At 38.3% G+C, this 19,830-nt stretch overlaps 1 protein-coding gene across 15 annotated transcripts in view; it reads right to left on the reverse strand.

Moving 5' to 3' along the window:
* Positions 1 to 19,830, reverse strand: part of LOC147655596 (semaphorin-5A-like) — a 345,256-nt gene that overhangs the window by 98,508 nt on the left and 226,918 nt on the right. For 11 of the 15 annotated variants that reach the window (XR_015274363.1, XR_015274377.1, XM_086842896.1 and 8 more), the window contains one exon: positions 534 to 596. Coding sequence is in view for 11 of the 15 variants with exons in the window: in XM_086842896.1 (XP_086699022.1) it covers positions 534 to 596 (63 nt within the window). In the remaining 4 variants the exon portion in view is untranslated. Of the gene's footprint in view, positions 1 to 533; positions 597 to 2,822; positions 5,716 to 19,830 lie in introns of those variants that run through there. The other 4 variants (XR_015274308.1, XR_015274348.1, XM_086842767.1 and 1 more) reach the window with 1 other exon arrangement.

Raw genomic sequence — 19,830 nt, forward strand, 5'->3', positions numbered from 1 at the left:
ACATTTACCTGTACTGAATAATAGAAATTGCATCTGGCCAAATAAAGAATTGGCTTTAAATACAAAAATACATCAAGTTCAATGTCTAAGAAGCTAGTGAATTTAATATTATTTTCTTCATAGCACCATTAGATAGGAAATAAAAAAGTTAATAAAATTGCATCTTAAACACAGAGATATAAACTGAGAATTTTACAAAGAAATAACACAGTTGTTTGGGATTTACAGCGCAGAAAATGAAGTGAGAATACAATTCCCTACATATAACATGCCATGCTTAACCCTGGTGTCAAAACAGTAAATTGTTGGAAGCTAAAGTTCATGGCCATTTCAGACAGTAATCATGTGACTGTATGTCTCATCCTGTGCTCCCTATACTCTTCTTTATTTCTTTGCTTACACATCAGTGTCAGACTCCTTTCCTATATCTCTCTTAAGAAAGGGAGACAGTAAAAATGCGTAAGGTGGGGATTTATGCATCTGCTATTACCATAAAACTTTTATTAAAGCAGAAAGCCCTGCCTCATGCTTACCTTTGATTTTCCTTTACTGTAACAGGCTCTTTTAGTAGCTTCATCACATTGCCACTCCACTGCCTGCAACCAAAAGGAACTTTTTAGAAATGCAAGTAACACAAAAATATAAGCCTCTGAGCTATTCAAGTCCATGTTTATTTTATGTGTTTCAGACATAGTGACAATTAGCCATGAATAATCCTATTCATAAATGCCTTTTAAGAGTTTTCTCCTTAGGAATGTAGTTTTGCTGTTGAAGGTTCTTCATTATTTAAATCCAAAAGGAAGCTGGCCAACATCACGATTCACTGTACCCATCACTACAGCAGAAACAACCACAGGTACATTTGATGCTATTTACCCTTTTTTTAAGCAGATGGAGGAACACACAGGAAGGCTGAACCTCTTTCTCCATCAGAGCTGGGCTATATCACCACAGCATCTGAGGTCAGCTCTGCTGAGAAACCTTTCACAATGGGGAAGTGTGCCCTATTGTACTTTTTGAAGTATCTATTTCAAGCATCAAGTGGAGATTTTAGTCTCTAAAGCTGTGACTGCAGCACTAATCAGAAGCACTAAAACATCCATTCAGAGAAAGAAGCAGTGGGCAGAGATATACAAGACTATAGTGAAACAGTGCACTGCAAAGTAGAAGCAATTTGTGCTCATTTTTTGAGGATTTTTCGATGTCTCACTGCTTCAACAGATTTGTCCCAGGACTACAATGCCTAGTCTGCATTACTACAGTTTCACTGCATGAGTTAATTCCTGTTATTTTCATATTTAACATTCAGCAGCTATGATTTACAAAATTTGCTGATCAGTGGATCAGGCTGCATGCTTGGTGTTAATGTGCCAGTACATGTACATATGTGAATGCCTATACATATATATATATATATATATATATTGCACATCCATATGTTCTTAAGATAAAAATGCCACAAAACGCTTCACATTTTATCAAAAAGAATTGAGATTTCTGAAGTAACCACTGCTGCCTAATTACTGAAACCACAGTCACTTCATTTTTTTTTACAAGGAAATAATGAAAGACCATTTATCCAGGTTTAATATAGGAAGTATTTTGTACCTGTCTTTTCATGGAGACTGTATTAACAGCAAGCAGACTATCTAATTAATAATAGGGTGAAAGCCCAGTTAAATTAAGGGGAGAAATGCCTTTCAGAGTATTTGTGTTTCAACAAGCCCAAGAATGAACATTTTTCACTTCAAGAAAAATACCCCGACTTATAAAAATTAATGTGATTACTTCTTTTCCTTCATCCTAAACCTTCTTGTTTACAGCATTTGCTTTTGCAATGATAAATGACTATGCTGTATGGGGGAATATATTGAAAACTTCTGTAAGAATCCACTTGTGAATGACCCTAGAATTTCATCTCATAAAGATGAAAGAAATCTCATACTGAGTTAGATAAAAAAGCAGCAATGACCTAACTCTTTTGACTTGGTAAGGCAAAAAGCAATTCATATCCGTAACGGATTGTAGGATGACCAACTGAATTCCTAATCAATCCATTAGGACACACTGAATGTCCATGTTATATGGCACTAGATACAAGTGCCAAATATGTTATCTCTGAACAGCACAAAAAATTTCAAACACCTGGAGAAACACAAGAGTTGTTACTGTGAGGAGGTCAGAGTAGAAAGAGAGTGAAATATGGATACTTAAAAGGAAGGTTTAAAGGAAAGCTCTTGCCAAAACTGAACCCAAAAAAACATGTCAAGCACAAACAAAAGGAAAAAGATTGAATTAAATACAAAATGTTTATCAAGAAATCAATTTTCAGTGACAAAATACCCAGCTTTCAATTGGCTCTGAGTCCACAGTAAAATTGATTTGAAGGAGGATGTGAAATATTAAAACATTATGTAATATTTCTGGACATCATAGTTAACAGCACATAAAAGAAACCAAGAAACTGCTACAAATAGATATATTTGCTTGCAAGTTAACCAAATGGACAACTCTCTGGGAAAGCCCTATTCAAGACATCTGCTAAAAGGAGCAATATGTGGATAAGAAATAAAATGCAGACGCACTGGTAACAAAGCTAAGTCCCATCTTTGAAATCAAGTGTACTTATAGTCCTATAGCCCTTGGTTCCACTGCTAGAGCAGTGTGATAGATTGGCATTTAAGAAAACAAAGAGAAACACCTAAGGAAGTTAAAACTGCTGGAGGCTGATGGGAGTTTTTCTCCTAGCCAACAGCTGGCCATTTCTAAGAATTGACAGCAGTTTTGACCATTGAAAAGTGAGATCAACCTGTGAACACTACCTTAAGACCTAAGCCTGGGAATTTCTTGGTCTCTTTGTTTCCTGGCTGTGAAAGGTAACTGAGCTTTAGCTGGCCTCCTGCTCCCCTGCTCAGGCCACGTGGCCCAGGCAGGAGCTGGGCTGGGCCCAGCGGCTCCCGGCCGGGAGATGGGGCCTGTGGGCCTGTGGGGCTTGCCCCGGGCTCTGGCCGGGCCAGGCTGCTCCCTGGCTCGGCTGCAGTTTTTTTGCTGTGACGGAATTCACCAGGAACTACCAAGTAAAGAAAGAAAAAAGCTCTTGACCCGCGGCGAGCTGAGACAGTGACCACACTCTCTAGAGCAGCCATGAAGAATCTTCCATCAAAGACAGCTCCAGCTGCTGCTCCGGAAGAGATCACAGAACCATCTACAAAGCCTGGGCAAGATTTTAACCCTTTCATTACCCAGATGAGACTTGCAGACTAATCCTTTTTTTCAGAGAAACAAAAAGAGAGTAATCAACATGAAAAAAGACATTATAAACTATCAGAGACAGTAAAGAAAAGAATTAAGCTTCAGAAAAGGGTAGAGAATAAGGAGATGCTTTATAAGTTGAAATATTTTTCTGTTAAAGCTATGGAGATGGACAATAGCATCCTGAAAAAACTCCTTTAATTCATGACAGAGTATATAGGGAGGAATGGAGTGTTCAAAGTTTAGATTTTGAGCAAAAGGTGGAGTAATTGTGATACAGTGAGGTGCTAGAATAGAAAGAGAGAAGTAATAGTTGAAGATTTGGGGCCACTTGAGGCAAAGAGAAAACTTCTGTTTTCCAGGGAAGCTCACAGAGACAGATGAAGAGAACTTTTGCTTTTGAATAACTCATCCTTAAAATAATATCCCTAGACTCATTGACCCATACACACTTCAGAGTGATGTGAAATGGGAGGAGTAAACCGATGACAGATTTCCGGGCAGCTGACATCAGAAAAATAGAGAGCTATAACAGAAATAGCTTTCTTGTGAGAAACTCCATAGATTAGCAGAAGAAAGACTTCTGTTTCTCTACAAAGACTGATGACTCTAGCAGGAATTGGGACTGTTTTAAACACCAAAGTTCCAAAGTTTTTTGTCTCTATGTTGTCATGTGAACAAGGAAATGGTTGGGTAGTGGAGGATAAAGGAGTTTTCTGGAAGTTTATTCTGGTGTTCTTATTCTTGTAGTTTTGTTAAAAAACTTTCTTCATTCCTTTTTAAGCCTGTTTTGCCCTTGTTCTAATCCATATCTCACAGCAAGAAATAAGTAAGTTTTATAGTAATTTTTTAGTTACTGCTTTAAAACCATGACAAGGAGATAACAATAGAGGAGGCAGAAAATGAAGTATAGTACAAAGGCATCTGAAGAGAGATGAGTAGTTCAATCTGTTGTACTTTGGTCCCTAAGGCTCCCACATAATTCAGTAATATTGGCAAACATTTCTATACAGAGCTTTCTTTCTTTTTATCTTCAAAAAATTCAGAGGAGTTTCCCACAAAGTGGAAATTTAGATATTTAACACAGTCTACTGCTTCTACACAGGAGGAAAACAGGTGGAAAACTTGTTAAGATAAACATCATTTCAATGCGGGAAAAAACATGAGAAAAATGTGTCCTGAATCTTCAGCACACAAAGACAAAACAAAATGTCCCAATAGAATAATGACAATGTGGGTTTTACCATTAGAAGATTACGACTTGAAAATTGTCGTTCTGAAAGACCAAATGGACACATATGGATTGCATTATTCTAGAAAGCAAGTGCAAAACCATGTTTATAGATATGACTGTTATCCACTGCTTCTCTTAAACTGACATATTCTCCTGCTTAATACAGATTGATGACATTTCCATGAAGTCCAGAGGAGTGCATATACGACATGCAAACCATGTTGAATACTTATGAAGATCTATACAGCTAAGCTTTATCCTATTAGGATTTTTTTCCAATTTTTCTTAAGAACCTTCAATTTTCACATTCAAAATACAACCTGCAGCATTCAGTGTACTGGATTAATTAATTTTTAATTCATTTTAATTATTTTTAATTAATATTATAATCCTAATTAAGCTGGCAATGAAGTTCATTGAACCAAATTATAGACACTCAGGTTTGTTCACTCTCGGGAAAGAGTAAACAGGGATTTGAAAGTCAGTGTCAGAGAAAATAAAGACAGGTCATACACAGCTACTACTACACATCTCTACAAAGAACACAGCTGCATAGGTTAAGGAGAAGGGTTTAAGGTGGCACACCAGTCTGTTTTTATAGCAAGCTGAAAATATTTACAATGACATGGCTTTTATAAATCCTATGATATGATCTTTCAAGCATGTCCATACATTTAATGCCATAACTTAGTGTGCTCCTAATTTCCCAATCTCCTTCATAAATATATTCTCTTATACATAAATAAACCTTAATTACGTAGTGACATTTTTAACACTGTGAAAGTCAATGTGAGCATCTCAAAAGATTGCACTTGAAAGATACAACTTCAACTTAAGCCGGTGTACTCTGATGAGGTTGTCACAGTTTGCTTTTGAGCACATATTGTTTTGCTTGGTTAAAAAAAAAATGCATAAAACACAAAGCTCCATACATATTTGTAAAATCAGACTGAACAAAACCAAGACTTTGGTGCATACTTAACTCTAACCTTGAACTCAAGTTTCAAACTGATAGCAGGCAGCTTTTTGAAAAATCTCAATTGTAAATAACTGTATAAGTGTTTTAAACATTGATGTTTGTAAAGAACTTCAAAAATTCAGAAGAAATATCTCCTGACATTTTCAAGGAGTAGTAGGAGGAGATGGTAGGAGGAGAGAAATTCCAGCCAGCGAAGAAAAAAACATTCCAACTCAAGAATTTATAATGAAACTATTATCTTAAAAATGAAGAAAAATGTGCATTCAACACCCATATATGTTAAATTAAAAATTGCATTTTTAAATTAATATATTAATAATTATTAATAAATTAATATTCTTTGGATCAACAGATATATTTTAGTAACTTCTCTGGATGAACAGTAGGAGTCTCTCTTATAAGTTAAACTATTGTATCTTCAACAAGTTAAACTAAATAACTGCATAGAAAGTAACTCCAACAAAAACTGAAAGACAATCTCTAATTTAAACAGATTTATCCAAATACCTTTGAAGAACACTAAAAGAGAAACATGGAAAGTGTAGAAACAGTAAATAAAGTTCACAGAAGTAATTGTCTGGGGATTCTCTTACATGCCCAACATGCAACATGCAACAAAGGAAGTCCCCAGGCAAGACATCTGGAGGTACCTTCCATCCTAAATGATCACATAATTTTCCAGAAAAATTACAAAATATAACAGGAAAAAAAATCAGAGTCTTACGTGCTTAACTTGAATGTGGCTCCTTTCTATAATTCTAAATTTAATCAGTAAATGTAGATAAGAAATTCAAAATTTGAACACAGTCAATAAAGGACTGGCCAATTAGAATCATTTAAGTAAAAGATGTATTAGTTTTACTGACAGAGCAACAAAAAAGTGTGGCTTTCACCTACAGCGAAGGCTGCCCACTTAACTGAGTACAATCAGACCTCCTGGGAGAACTGTGTTCCTGTAGCAGCACAGATATTCAAAACATATACAGGTAGGTATGGATTCATATACATATATATATTTATATATGAACTTTGAAATGTAGAAACATAATGTACTATTACATTTCATAGAGAAAGAAGTTAATTAGAACCAAGAAATGAACAGAACAGTGTTACAGACAGATGGTCCAGCACTTCTTAGGCAGATGGCTCTTCTAATTAGATACTGGCAAAAAGAACATTGAAGAAGATGGTTTAATTACACAATGCCAAAAACTAACAACTACATGATATTTCCTTTTTTGTTGCTTTTCTTTTTCACTATCTGCTTGTTTTCATCTCTTGTATCATGTATTATACTCTGGTGACATAGGGTGTAATGGCAATAACCATAATAATATATGTCAACAAATGTGAGCAATATCATCTTTCTGTTCATATTGAAATACATAGCATAAATAAATTCATGCTAAAGTTATAATCTTGTCTGATAAAAATCCTGGCATATTTTCAGGAAACCTTCTCTGACGAGATTATAATGATATGCAGCAAGGCCATCATGAATATACGTCTGCAAGGAGCATATTCCCAAGAAACCTCCGTCCGATAAGATTGTAACTCATGAATATTCATCTGGAAGAAGTGTATTTCCAAGAAACCCAACAAGACTACAACATACACACCCAAAACAACATGAATATTTGTCTACAAGAAATGTATTCCAAGAGACCTGCAAAAAACCTGAAAGCATATAAAAAGCACCTTGGGACAGTTGCAGTTTGTGAAGCATGGTGAAGTGGAGCTAGCAAGCCCTTCCCTGCTCACCTAACACCGTTCGCCTGGTACAGCATCGTACTGAATTTTGCTTATGGCTTTTCACAATTGTATTTTTTAATAAACTCTTTCTTATTAATCAAATTGGCTACTCATTTATAAAAACATCAAGTCCAGCAATGGAATGGCTTCAAAATGTTTTGACTTGTTTGACAAGGGTGTCTTACAGCCTGCCTGATTAGCTCTGTATGATGGATTCCAAAAGCTGAATTTAAAGAGGCCATAAAGAAAGTGGCAGGATCATAAACCCAAAGAATGTAGCTATGGAGCAGCACACCAGCAAGACATTAGCAGCAAATTAGCAGCCGCAGAGCTAGTGGTGGATTTGATAGCTACCAGAAGTTTTAAAGCATGCTTTGGTATAATGATATCCTTGCTTCCAGCAAATATGTAAAGCCATTTAGGGAAGATTTATACCTGTCTCTACTTCACAGAAACCATTTTCCTTGTTTTCCAGTCATGACCCCTCATCCTTGCAGTCATTACTGCTGAGGTTGCTGAATCTTGCCAATAGGCTTCTGACAAATGTCTTCAGAAACTATCATTCTCTAAATGAAAAACTAAAATAAATTGTTAAAAAGGGGCTTCTTTTTAATATAGCTTCTCCTTCTGGCTCACAAGAAAAGAGTAAAAGATGGTTTCTGAAGATTTAAGGCATCCTGGTTAGGCTTGCACATGAAGTGATAGGCCAGCAGATCATACAAGAAGTCCAGCACCATATGGACAATTTTTCTAATTGGCTACAGTCACTGCATTATTTTGCCTCCCATTTGTTTTTATTTTTTTGCCACATGTAACAGCCAATTTTCCAGTGAATAGCATCATGTGTGTTTTAATTTGTTCAGAATCAGCTTTTACTGTTCATCCACAGTTAAAAAATTAGATTTTCTTACAAAGTGAGCACTGCAAAATGTATGGAAATGAACATAAAATAATGCTTGAATTTTTCAGGCATTGGAATTCAGTTAGAACTGAGATATATAAATCTGTACTTAAACCAAGTAATATCTTAAGCTTTACATGGCTTCAAGGAGCTGATGTCAATTTTATTCTAAATATACTAACCTGAGGTATATTAAAAAGTGAGAAGTACATACCTTGCCAATTCATGAAGCAGCCAAATTTTTAATCACCTTGTTATAAATGTAATAGCAAAATAAGGTTAATATAAAAAGCAATTTATTATAAAACAATTTCAATCATAAGCAACGAGAGAAAAAACCACAATAAATAAATCAGCGCAGCGCCGGGTGGACAGGGGTCTGCACCCAGAGGTACAGATTTTTCCAAATCCACGAAGGAGGGATTGCAGTCCAGGGTTTTTATAAGGATTTTCGTATCCTGAGGCAAAACCCGGAGTGGGCACAGTCTAACAAAGAGTCTAGATGTGCAGTTGAATAGATTTCCCCGATCCGTAGAGCTGAGTCAATAGTCAACTGGGCAGAGTACTTTCACATGCGAATGGTTCTGGGTGCCTTCTGATTGCATCTTTTGGTTGGACTCCAGGGGTGGAGTGTCCAGGTCGGGTGCGAAGCAGATGGATATCTCAGCCGGGCTACTCTCATTGTCTGGCTTGATTACCTGTGTCCTGCTCTTTATCTCGGGCTGATAAGTGTAGCTGTGGATCGTTACCACCTGACTCAGGAAGGAATCTTTAGATCATACTACATTTTATATCTTTACATTATTATAAATATAACATATATTTCTTTATTCTCCTTCACGAATTTTTATCCAATGCTACATTTATCACAACCTGATTTACTGATTATGCCATAAATAGTTGTTGAAAATTGTAAGAGCTAATATGATAAATGCATGTGAGAATGTATTAGAGAATAACTCAGAGTTACATAGACTTTCACAAACCCTCAGTGCTGGGCCACTCCACTGACTTGAATGACACAGGACTCTGCCCAAGACTGAACTTTCACAAATGCCACCTACCCCAACCTGTGCATTCCCCTTTTTGCCTTCTGCAAGGATTTCTAAATGTCACAAAATATCCGCTTGCTTTATACTTAACAGACACAGTTTTAGAGGGGAAAATTAAGTTCCAAACCTAGAAGCTAGCAAATCAAAACTTGACTATGTTTGGAACTAGGATTTTAAATCCTGCTCCCAGAGAGTTATTAAAAAACCCAAAACAGTTCCACTGTGACTTTCAAAGATTTTACTGCTCCAGTCTGGCATTTTGAGGCTTTTACAGTTTTTATGGACATTTAAAATTGAATCAGAATTGTGCTAAAGGGTGTTATAAATGCAACGGCAAATTAAAGATTAACAAAGATTAATTTATTATAAATTAATAAAGCAACAAACAGTGAGGAAAAAACCACAATAAATGGACAGCGCAGCGCTGGGTGGACAGGGTCTATACGCAAGGTATAGGTGTTCCCAAATCCACGTCTGAGGGTCCTCTGGCCTGGGTTTTTATAGGGATTTTATGTCCCCAGGCTAGAATTCCAACCAGTTTCCATTCACCAAATGTCCCTGATTGTCGGGTGAATGGATTTCCTGGCCTAGAACATTGAGTCAGTAAGTATCCGGGCAGAGTCTCCTCAAATGTAAAGTGAGTCTGTATGTATTTTAACATATTTCATCACAGCGGGATTGAGAGATCCGGGCTGGTGCCGATGGATATCTCAGAGGAGTAGTCTCTTCTTTGTCTTTCTTGATTGAGTTTCTGTAGTATGGGTTTGGCAGGTGTGGTGTTCGATTCTGGCAACGACCATCTTCCTGGGGTTCGTCCCTTTTGTCTTGCTTGATGGTCTCCGGCCGAAATCGGCCGGGCGTTGCCTTTCTCTGGAGGTAGATTTTTAGGCTGGTTCTTTTGTTCCTGTGATGGCCTGTGTCCTGTCTTTTCCTCCGAGTTGATGAGTCTGTTGAAACCTGTTATCTGGGGGGGTTCTTTTGCAATTCGTGGTTTTTGGAAAAGGAATTCTATCTCGACCGGGAGGAGAATTCCTTATTCCATACTTACATTTAGTTATAATTATACATACTTTATTTAAACTTCTTATTCCGAATTTTTATTTACCCAATTCTTTATTACAAGGGGTAAACACAAAATGTTCTTGCATTACCAAACTTGGTAGCCATTCAGCAGGTAGGAATAAGATTTCACAACACATCTTTAATGCACATTCTAAAATTATACTACATATAGTAAATTTAATGTTTTGAATAAATTACATATGAATCCTTTAAGATGTAACATCTGTGTTACCACATTGAGTTTTGAAGTGTTTCCTGGTTTCTTTTGCAAATAAGATTGATTTTAGTAAGCTCCAAGACCTTTAGAAAGCAGTATTTTGATGTGAGTTATTTTTCTTTTTCTAAATAGGGCTTTTAAACTTTTAGGTATTGATATGTCAGGATTCTCTTTATTCCAATGAAATGAAAGGAATTTCAATATAATTTCATCTCAAGCCCCTAAGGTTAACAACAAACTAACCGGTGAGAAGAGCCCTCTGGCACTGGAGCACCACAAAATGTTGGCTTGGACCTTGAGCACATGCAAGCAGAAGTTTGGGGTTTTTTTCCTGTACGCCTGCTCATTGCTAATAAGTTGCAGGGAAATTGAAAGGAAGAGGCAGCATTGGAACGTGGACAATCCTGCCTGATGCTCACTTGCTGATCAAGACAGCCATGCTGATGTGGGGTGCCCAGCAATCATCCCCCCTCAGCTTTCAACCACAGGCAGCCAAGGAGCCCATGGCACTTTATAATACTTCATGCAAATAAAAACCTTCCTGAAATAATTTCTGAGATACACGGCCAACATACTGTATCTTTTCCCTGGGACGTCAAATATAGTTGCATTACAGCTTCCAGGTATGAGCTAAAAAAAACTCAGATGAACCTGAAAGATACTCTGGATGGATGAAATATATAACACCTTCTAGGTCATACTGAATAACTGAGAGTACAAAAAAAAAGTATTTCTCTATGTTTTTGTACATAATGTCACATTAGAAAGAGATCAACTTCATAATTTCTATTTGTCTTTTCTACTTCTTTATTTAAATAGCTTTGTCTTTAGGCTTTAGGGATGGCAGGCTTGATTCAGTTAACAGTGATACCAATCTACAGTTCTAGAGAAAATACTGTTTTACAAAAACTGTTATTTACAAAAATAAAAGTATTTTTTAAAGTTAACCTGAACATGGTATCTCACAAAAGAGCAATGAGACAAAATCCCTTGAAGGCACTTTAAAATATGTGGGTTTTTTCCATTAAATATACAAACAGATAAGAAAATTTTAGATAAATGAAAGCACAGAGTAAGTAGAACACTAATGAAAAAAGAAATGTAAGAGCCACTGTGGACATTAGTTTCTGAACCTGAGAGAGTTTCAAGCTCTCGGGGGCTGATCTGTTTCTCTTGGGGGTTAGGTGTCCTTCCTTTAGTTCTGGCTCAGGTGTGGAATTTTTACCCATTAGTTGCAGGGAAAACCTGACTGCAGGTACTTGGTGGGTACTTGAGGAACACAAAGAGTTTGGCTGGGCCCAGGAGGGAAGGGGGTAGGAAAAAAAGAGGGTAGGGACAGTTTGGCGGGCTTCTTCAGCTTTGGAAAAAGACACTTTGGGCACAGAGCTGTTGCGGTGGGGAGAAATGAATTTCGCCATCACCCAGATAGAGCTGCTGCATCCTGTTACAAATTGTCGTGACTAAATCAAGGAGGCAATTTAAATGATCATTCATGAAAATCAATTTTATTAATTCAGCAAGTGGTGAACAAACAAAAGCAGCGCTGGGAGGCCAGGAAGCCTCCACTTCGCCAACGGCACGCGCCTTAGCTGAAAAAGTTCTGCCTTTATATACAGTTCCTGTATGCGTCTTCATTGCTTCTTCCTGGATTGCGTCGCGCTTGCGCCACCTGTTGCTAGGGGGTCGTCCTCTGCCTCCTCGTGGTCGTGAGGTGAAGGCTTGTAGTCTTCCTCGGTCTGTGCGCGGGCGTTGGTCCTATACCAGTTATACGACTTCTCCTAATAAGAAGATATTCTAATTCTTGTTAGTACAGCTGGATACTGTGGTTTGGCCTTTCTGCAGTTTCAGCTCTTACATTATATTAAATGAACAATTTTAGCAATCATATTATATTGAACTTGATTAACAAACAATAACAATCTGTTACACTTCCTCTTCTCCTTCTTTCCCTCTTCGTTGGTGGCCTCATACCCCCTGTCGTGCTGGGACATAGCAGTGCCAGCCAACGCCACAGAGCTGCTGATACACCTCAACCACTGGCCCAGGATCTCAGCTCATCCCTGCTGTTCCAGCCGACTGTTCCTCAGAGCCCCGCAGGAGCACCAGGACTGACCACCCAAGGGGGTTTGTGAAGCCAAGCCTCTCCTCCATCCTTTCCCTTCTCAGCCTAGAAGGCTGTCACGGGGTCCCTGGTTCTGTTTTCTTGCTGTTTCTACCTGCTACCCCCGCTTCTGAATATTTCTTACGACAGAAATTTCCCTTGCGCGAGATTTTATATGTTCTGCACGTATTTTTTTTTTGCAAATTACTTTCCTAGATTCAAAGCAGAGGGAAGAATGTCTAGAGATTGTTCTGTGTCCTGTCTGATAAATGAACACCCTGTTTTCTTGTTGCCTGACAACATTCTGTGTCCATAATGGTGCCAGTGCAACAAACACATTCTTGCTATCAACATTAGCCTTTTTTAGTTGGCCACTCCTGCTAGGAGAAGTCAGGGAAATGTAATACACATCGACTGCTGACATTTAGATCTGTTTGGAACTGACTGTTGTTTGCAACCCAGGAAGGAAGAAAGGCCAAAAGTGAGATACACTGGATATTGCCCCATAAGGACAATATGAAAAGAAAGGAGTGAAAGAAGAGATTAGACTTTCCCATGGGTCTCAGGGGCCAGAGATTCATGAAGCCCGGTATTAATAGCAAAACCTGAGGTAAAGGCAGCACTGAGTTCATTTCCATGTCATTTTTCACTCGTTCAGCAGTGGAACCACATTGTCCCCAGTCTCCATCTGCTGAGGCACTCGCAGAATCCTTTGTTGCTCTTAACATCCCTTCCTATATTTAACTCAAGGTCAGCCTGGGCTCTCCTAAGTCTATCCCTGCAAGATCAGACAACTACTCTACACTTCTCCTGGGTCACCAACCCCATCTTCTGTAGAATTAATTTTTAAATCTTCTGAGTTTAGTTACAAGCAGATTGCTCCTTTCATGGTCTTCCAAGAACACCCTTGTTATTTTCAGTTGATTCATTGTAAAAATCCAGGTACACTACCTTTGGGGATTAACCCAGGACAGGGTTAATTTTTTGCTATAGCTGGGAAGGGGAATGACTAGGACATGGAAGTTATTTCATACCACATCAGTCATAATCAGGAGCAGGGGACAGGGACTCTCTTCCACGGAGAAGGGAGTTTTCATGGTCAAGAAAGTGTGGTGGAGGGAGCTGTCTGGTATTGTCTATTTTTGGGGAGTTTATTTGTGTGAGTCAGTTCTTTTCTTATACCCTATGTCATTACTATTGTTGCTGTTACTGTTCCGTTTCTTATCTCATTGCTGCTTCCACTATTTCATCCCGTGACCTTTGCCCTTTGTACCTCCAATTCTCAACTTCATCCTGCCACACTGGGAAAGAGGAGGAGAAAACTGGGAAGCAAAAGCAGCACATGGTTTGGGGAGTCCTGGTGGGGGCACTGAATTGGGAAGTACCATTCCTAAATCATGACATTGCCAGGGAAGAAAAGAAAAAAGCTATTTCAAATTAGTAATGATAGCTTTGGGTTTCAGTATTCACTTTCTGGTGCTCAAGTACCTTGGCGCTCCAATGATTGCATTGAAGTGCCATCCACCTGCCTCCACTTCCATAGCACCAGTCCAGGAATCACAATCCTCTGTTGTTTCTGTTTAAGCCTTTGCTGTGCCTTGTCTTCATTCCATGTAATAAACAGGTCACTCCCTCAAGGAACTCGATACGGACCTACCAAACAGAAACATCATTCCACCTGTAGTAGGGACTTTATTTGTGTGAAATTGATGCCAAAGTCAGAGCTTTTAATTTCTCACAAGGAATAATGAATATATTTTGAAGCACCCTCCAAATAAAAAAGTAAAGTATTTGTTTCTGAGGTACATTTTGAAAACCAAAACATACGTTATTCTAGAAGGAAAAATCAAAATGCTTTATTCAAGAAATTTTAAAATATGCTGAGATTTTATTAAATAATCCCAGATTCCATTACTTTGATTACTATAGCTCATTTAGATGAAAAATTCACCTTTTTTCATCATCAAAATTCTCATCTAGCCTAAAAAAAAACCAACAGGCTGTCGTATTCAGCTATTTTTGAACCTTCCTATAATTGTCTTTTAACGATTTCTCACATGCTGCCAATAGCTTCCTCCCTACCCTGAAGCTCCTGTGCCTGTTATGTTTGAGTTTAAGATGAACTCCACAGTTTTCTGAAAGTTTTTTTTTATCAATACAAAATGTATCCCCAAGTGTTTGCCCTTGAGAAAATAAGTGAAAAACCAGAGAATGAGCAAACAACAAAAGCCAATGACGTATTCCAAATTAAAAATAAAGGAGGTGATTACTGGAAAGTGTTCCTTATCAATCTCCAGTAAAGCAGGGAATAATTTATTGTTTTCATGGCTAAGCCCCAGAATGGAAATTCTTCTGAAAATTTTGAAGATCTGCTAGTCCAAAACCAAACAGACAAATGGGAGACTACAGACAGCTCAGAGTCAGCTGTCGCAACAGGGGCAGACTCCCAAGGTTCATGAAACAACAGCTCATGTTTATTCAGGGCTGCCCCATTTTATAGGGGGTTCAAAATTCCGACTGAATTATGCTTCGTGCTGATTGGTCGGGGTCTCAACACGGCCCAGATCACTGTCCAGTTAGAAGTTTTCATTCAGGATTGAATGGGATTGGCTGGGGTCCTCTGACCTCGAATCTAACCTATCATTGCCTCTTCGGGGACTAATTTACTTCTACTCTTTAGTGAACTAGGCCAGTCAAATTGGATTTCTGTTATAGCCAAATTTATCTGTGCAGCTTCAGACCAGCTGTAGATGTCACAGTCAGCAAGTACTATCAGGCAAGAAAGGAAACATGTAGATTAAGAAATCCCACAGGAATCCAGATAATCCAAAACTGGAAATTAGCTGGAGAAAAGATGTGGTAGTTTGACATTAATTGACATTTAGGGAAGGAAGTAAGAACCACCCACCAAAGTGATGTCTTTAAGAGAAGCTGCTGGGAGCTTCCTCTGTGCCTAGGACAGGCCAATAGCTGGCTAGTTCTGAGAACTGACAACATTTTGAACCATTGAGAAAATAGATCCACACCTATGAATACCACATTTTAAAATCCACAAGCTTGGGAACTCCTCTCTTTGCTTTTGGTCTCAGAAGAGAATGGAACACTGGTGAGGCTGGCCCTGCTCCCCCATGGCCTGTGCAGCCTGGGAGGGAGCAGAGGGGGGCAGGCTGAACCCCAGCAGCTCCTGGGTGAGAGATGCGGGCTGCAGGCCCCGGCCCCAGGCTGTGGCCAGGCCATGGCTGCTGACACTCGCCAACACCAAACCCTGCCCCCCCAGCCCACACAGATGGCTCCAGGCTAAGCCCCCCTCTCCCAGCGACTGCTGGGCAGAGGGAGGGGCCCAGCACAACCTGAAATCCATCACCATGACTGCTGTGGCTTGGGTAAGATTTAACCTTATCACTACACAGATGAGACCTGCAACCTTGATCCTCTCTCAAGGGAGAGGAAAAGAGTGACAATACATAGAATGACAACATGAAAACACCAAGGTCAGTAAAAAGAAGGAGTCAAGCCTCAGATGGAAGGAGAATGAGGAAATGCTCTAATGGGCTGAAAATTCTTTTGGACCATGGAGATGGACAGTGATATACTGGAATATCTCCTTTCATTCATGAAAGTATGGGGGGGATGAAGTATTCAAGCTGTAGATCTGAGCAGAGGTATCCATTGGTGAAGCCAAGCAGATGTTGGAGTAGCTGTGATCAAGCGTCAGATGCTTGAACAGAGAGAGAGATTGAGAGTTGATGAAGACCCTTTGCCCCCTTCTTCTTCTCTTGGAGATAAGAAGAAAACCTCTGTTCCCAGAGATGATCACAGTGACAGATGAAGAGAATGTTTGCCTTTGAACAACTCATCCTTAAAATAATACCCCTTGAGTTCATGGCCCATGAACACACCTCTAGGAGGGTTGTGAAAATGGGAGGCATTTCATGATGCTGAACTTTTGGCCCAGGCAGCTGCTATTTGTGGAAATGAAAAGCCACGAGAAAACTGTTTCTTGTGGAGAAGTCTCCATGGCATGACAAGAGAAAACTCCTCTCCATACAAGAACTGATGAAAGAGTATTATATAGTTGGTACTGCTTTACTATCCCAGGTTTTGTCTCTACGTGGCCAGTTTAGAAAGGAAAGAGTTGGGTAGAGGGGAGACATTCTGGAGGTTTTGTTCTGATGTTTTTTATTCTTGTAATCCTGTTAATAAAGTTTCTTTATTCCTTTTAAATTTTAAGCCTGTTTTTCCCTTGTCCTAATCCATATCTCACAGCAAGAAATGATAAATGCCCTGGTGATTTTAGCCAGCGCTAAAACCCACACATTATTAGGTGCACTGGCTGGGAAACTCAAATTGACAAATGTAAACCACTAGAAAAGGAAACAAACAAATAATTACAGAGAAAAATGGAGGTTACAATTAGAATTGACTAATGATTAAATTCCTTTTTACTGTTTTAAGCCTTTACTGTTCCTTGTATGTTTCGGAATAGGGTTAAACAAGCATTTAATTTTGCTGTTTCTGAACAGATTCACCCATCTTGTTAGTCTTTCATTCACAATAAAGATTACATAATACCAAACAGAGATAGAATTTCTTATTGGACCAAAGAGCAAACACCAGTGTTTGGTCACTGGGATTCCAGGAAGAAATGCTGTAACTGTCACCAAGGAAAAGGTGAGGGAGAAAGACTCTGAAGATATATAAATCACAATTTTGTCCTGTGCCTATTAAACTGGTTGGAACAAGCTTACTGGTTTTATAACACAAGCGTGTCTTTCCCATTTTCTTCCTTTAACAACATTACACCAAATCACATTGTGTGGCATTGGTAATATTAGCAGTGTAAAATAGGACAACAAAATTTACCTGAAATAGAACAAATAACTACTTGCTAGAGTAAGTATGAAAAAACCCCACTGCGTGCCTAAGTATCTCAGCTGGAAAAACTGCATTTGATGAGTTTTTCCCATATGAATAAGCATGAATATAAATAAAAAAATCCTATATTTCTTTTTCTGCCCATCAGTTGTTCTGCACATCTGATACAGGGAAGCATTATAGAAATGCTCTGAGTCTCACACGAGTACTGTTTTATACTGCAGTAGTTTCAGGCTTCCAGCTGAGATGCTCAAGAAGCAGTGACAATTCTGAAATACAGCCAAATCAGTAACATTTAGTAGCAAACTACGTAACATGGTATTTTGGTTTTGAATAATTTATTTATTTATTTTTAAAAATACAATTTAATTTTTTTAATTTTTTTTTCAATCCCAGCTTTTGGCATTAGCCAAATTACTATTTGCTTTCCATTTGAGATCTTGTAATACTGAAAGCCATGATGCAAATTTAAAGAGAGAAATATATGCTATGGTCAAACCAGTGTTTCTCACAAGATCACTCTGGACTAGTTTATTATCAGACAAAAGTCTGACAGGCAGATCCTTGAAATAAGAGTAGTAGGGCTTAAATGAAGTTAGTGACCATCAGAGCTCCACTCAAACTTCTAGGCACAGGGAAACGATACCCACAGTTTTAATCCTGCCAATAAAAATGACAGAGGAGCGTGCCAAGAAGCAGCTACAACTGTTTTTTTTAAAGTATAAAGCTATTTTCCTAGGTGTCTATCCAGCCTCTATGCTAGGTGTTCAACATAAAATATTAAGGCATGGTGTGACTTCAGACACAAAACAGCACCTTATCTGAAAGCTTATGTATGAAAATACAGTTTGAACAGCCTGAAAGACTGCTTAAACATTGCAGCATGGGGAGCATGGGGAGCAGATGGGAATCAATCCAAAAAATGCAGGAGACCAGGTGGAAATTACAGGCCTATTTTGAAAATAAGTGTGATACAGTGCAAAATAAATGCGAATAAGCGTAAATTAAGTGATTTCTTCATGTATTTTTCTTTAGCACATTCAAAACCATGATTTGATCTTTCCACAGTTGCGTATTTATAAAACCTCTTATTATCAATAGCATAATAGTTCATTAGCATAATAGGTACATGATATTTTGAGAATCTCCAAGTTCATTCAACTCCATAGAACACAACTCACATGATGAAAAGTGTCATCCATAGAACATCTCTTAATTTAACAGCGAGAATTGGGGAAGTTGAATAACAGCTTGTATCAATAGCAGCACTCCACTGCAAAACCTACCCAGCATCCTCAATCACTCTATTAAGGGAATCTATTTCCTCTATAAAGCCCAGAAGCTTTATTTGGAGTTGGATTTGCTTTCTGATTATTTTTTTATTTCCTTACCCATCTTCTACATTCTTCAGAATTATAAACCTCAAAGTTTAAATGCTGACACTTCCAGCTTTAGTTTGAACAAAGACATGGAGAGAACAGATTTATAAACAGGCAGAATGGATTTTTAATTGAAAACTCTGTTTGAAAAGAAACTAGCTATTTTAGTGTCATTTTTCACTCCAGCTGCATTCAGTGACAAAATGGCAGAAGCAAAAATGCCTTCAAGAAGATAAGATTTAAGAGGAAAAGTAATGGTATGGGTTTGGAATCTTATAAGTAAAGAAAAAAAACCATGCTATTTATTCTCCCTCAAGCTGTAAACTGTCATAGCCTTTGGCCTTTCAGGCTGTGCTGTGATCTCTAGCAAAAGCACTGTAAAATAGCAGCTGAAAGGCACAGGAGTTCTGCCATATTACTGCTTTCCAATATGTCTCCATACCTAGCAGTTGCAGCTCAGAAATTCAGATTATCTTCTTAAATTTAATCTTAAAAGAGTAAGTGCTCTTAAGAGGCTTTAGATTCTTCTGAGGTTTTTGTTTGATTGGTTTTCTTTACCAGCATGTGGATTTTACTTACTACTCATAAATACATCACAGGTCTTTTCCCTTGCTCTTTTCAATAAATAGGGACAAGCAGACTATTTTTATTTTTTACATTTATTTTCTTTATCTTTTTCAACTTTACTTTTTTTACCTTTAAGGAAGATTAGTCAAAACAGGTGGTTTATTTGTTCTTAAGCTTAAGAGGCTGAGTTCATGTCTAGAAATAAGGTGCAAGTTGAAAGGTGTTCTGCCATTCAGGGCTCCCCTTTTGCCCAAAATGTTCTTGCTTTACCCACAAATTCCTGGCTTCTCTTCTGTGCCATCACATTTGCATGGTACTACAGTAAACTGCTTACAGCACTTAAAATGGCCTAAAAACATTCACCTTTTCGTTATAGACCAGAAAGGTAAGAGTGATTAGTGGGAGAAGAGGGCAATGTTCAGCCACAAATGGAGCAAATGTAGGAATGCTGACATACCC

This window comes from Cyanistes caeruleus, chromosome 1, assembly GCF_971803275.1.
Source record: "Cyanistes caeruleus chromosome 1, bCyaCae1.hap1.1, whole genome shotgun sequence".
Classification (NCBI taxonomy): Eukaryota; Metazoa; Chordata; class Aves; order Passeriformes; family Paridae; genus Cyanistes; species Cyanistes caeruleus.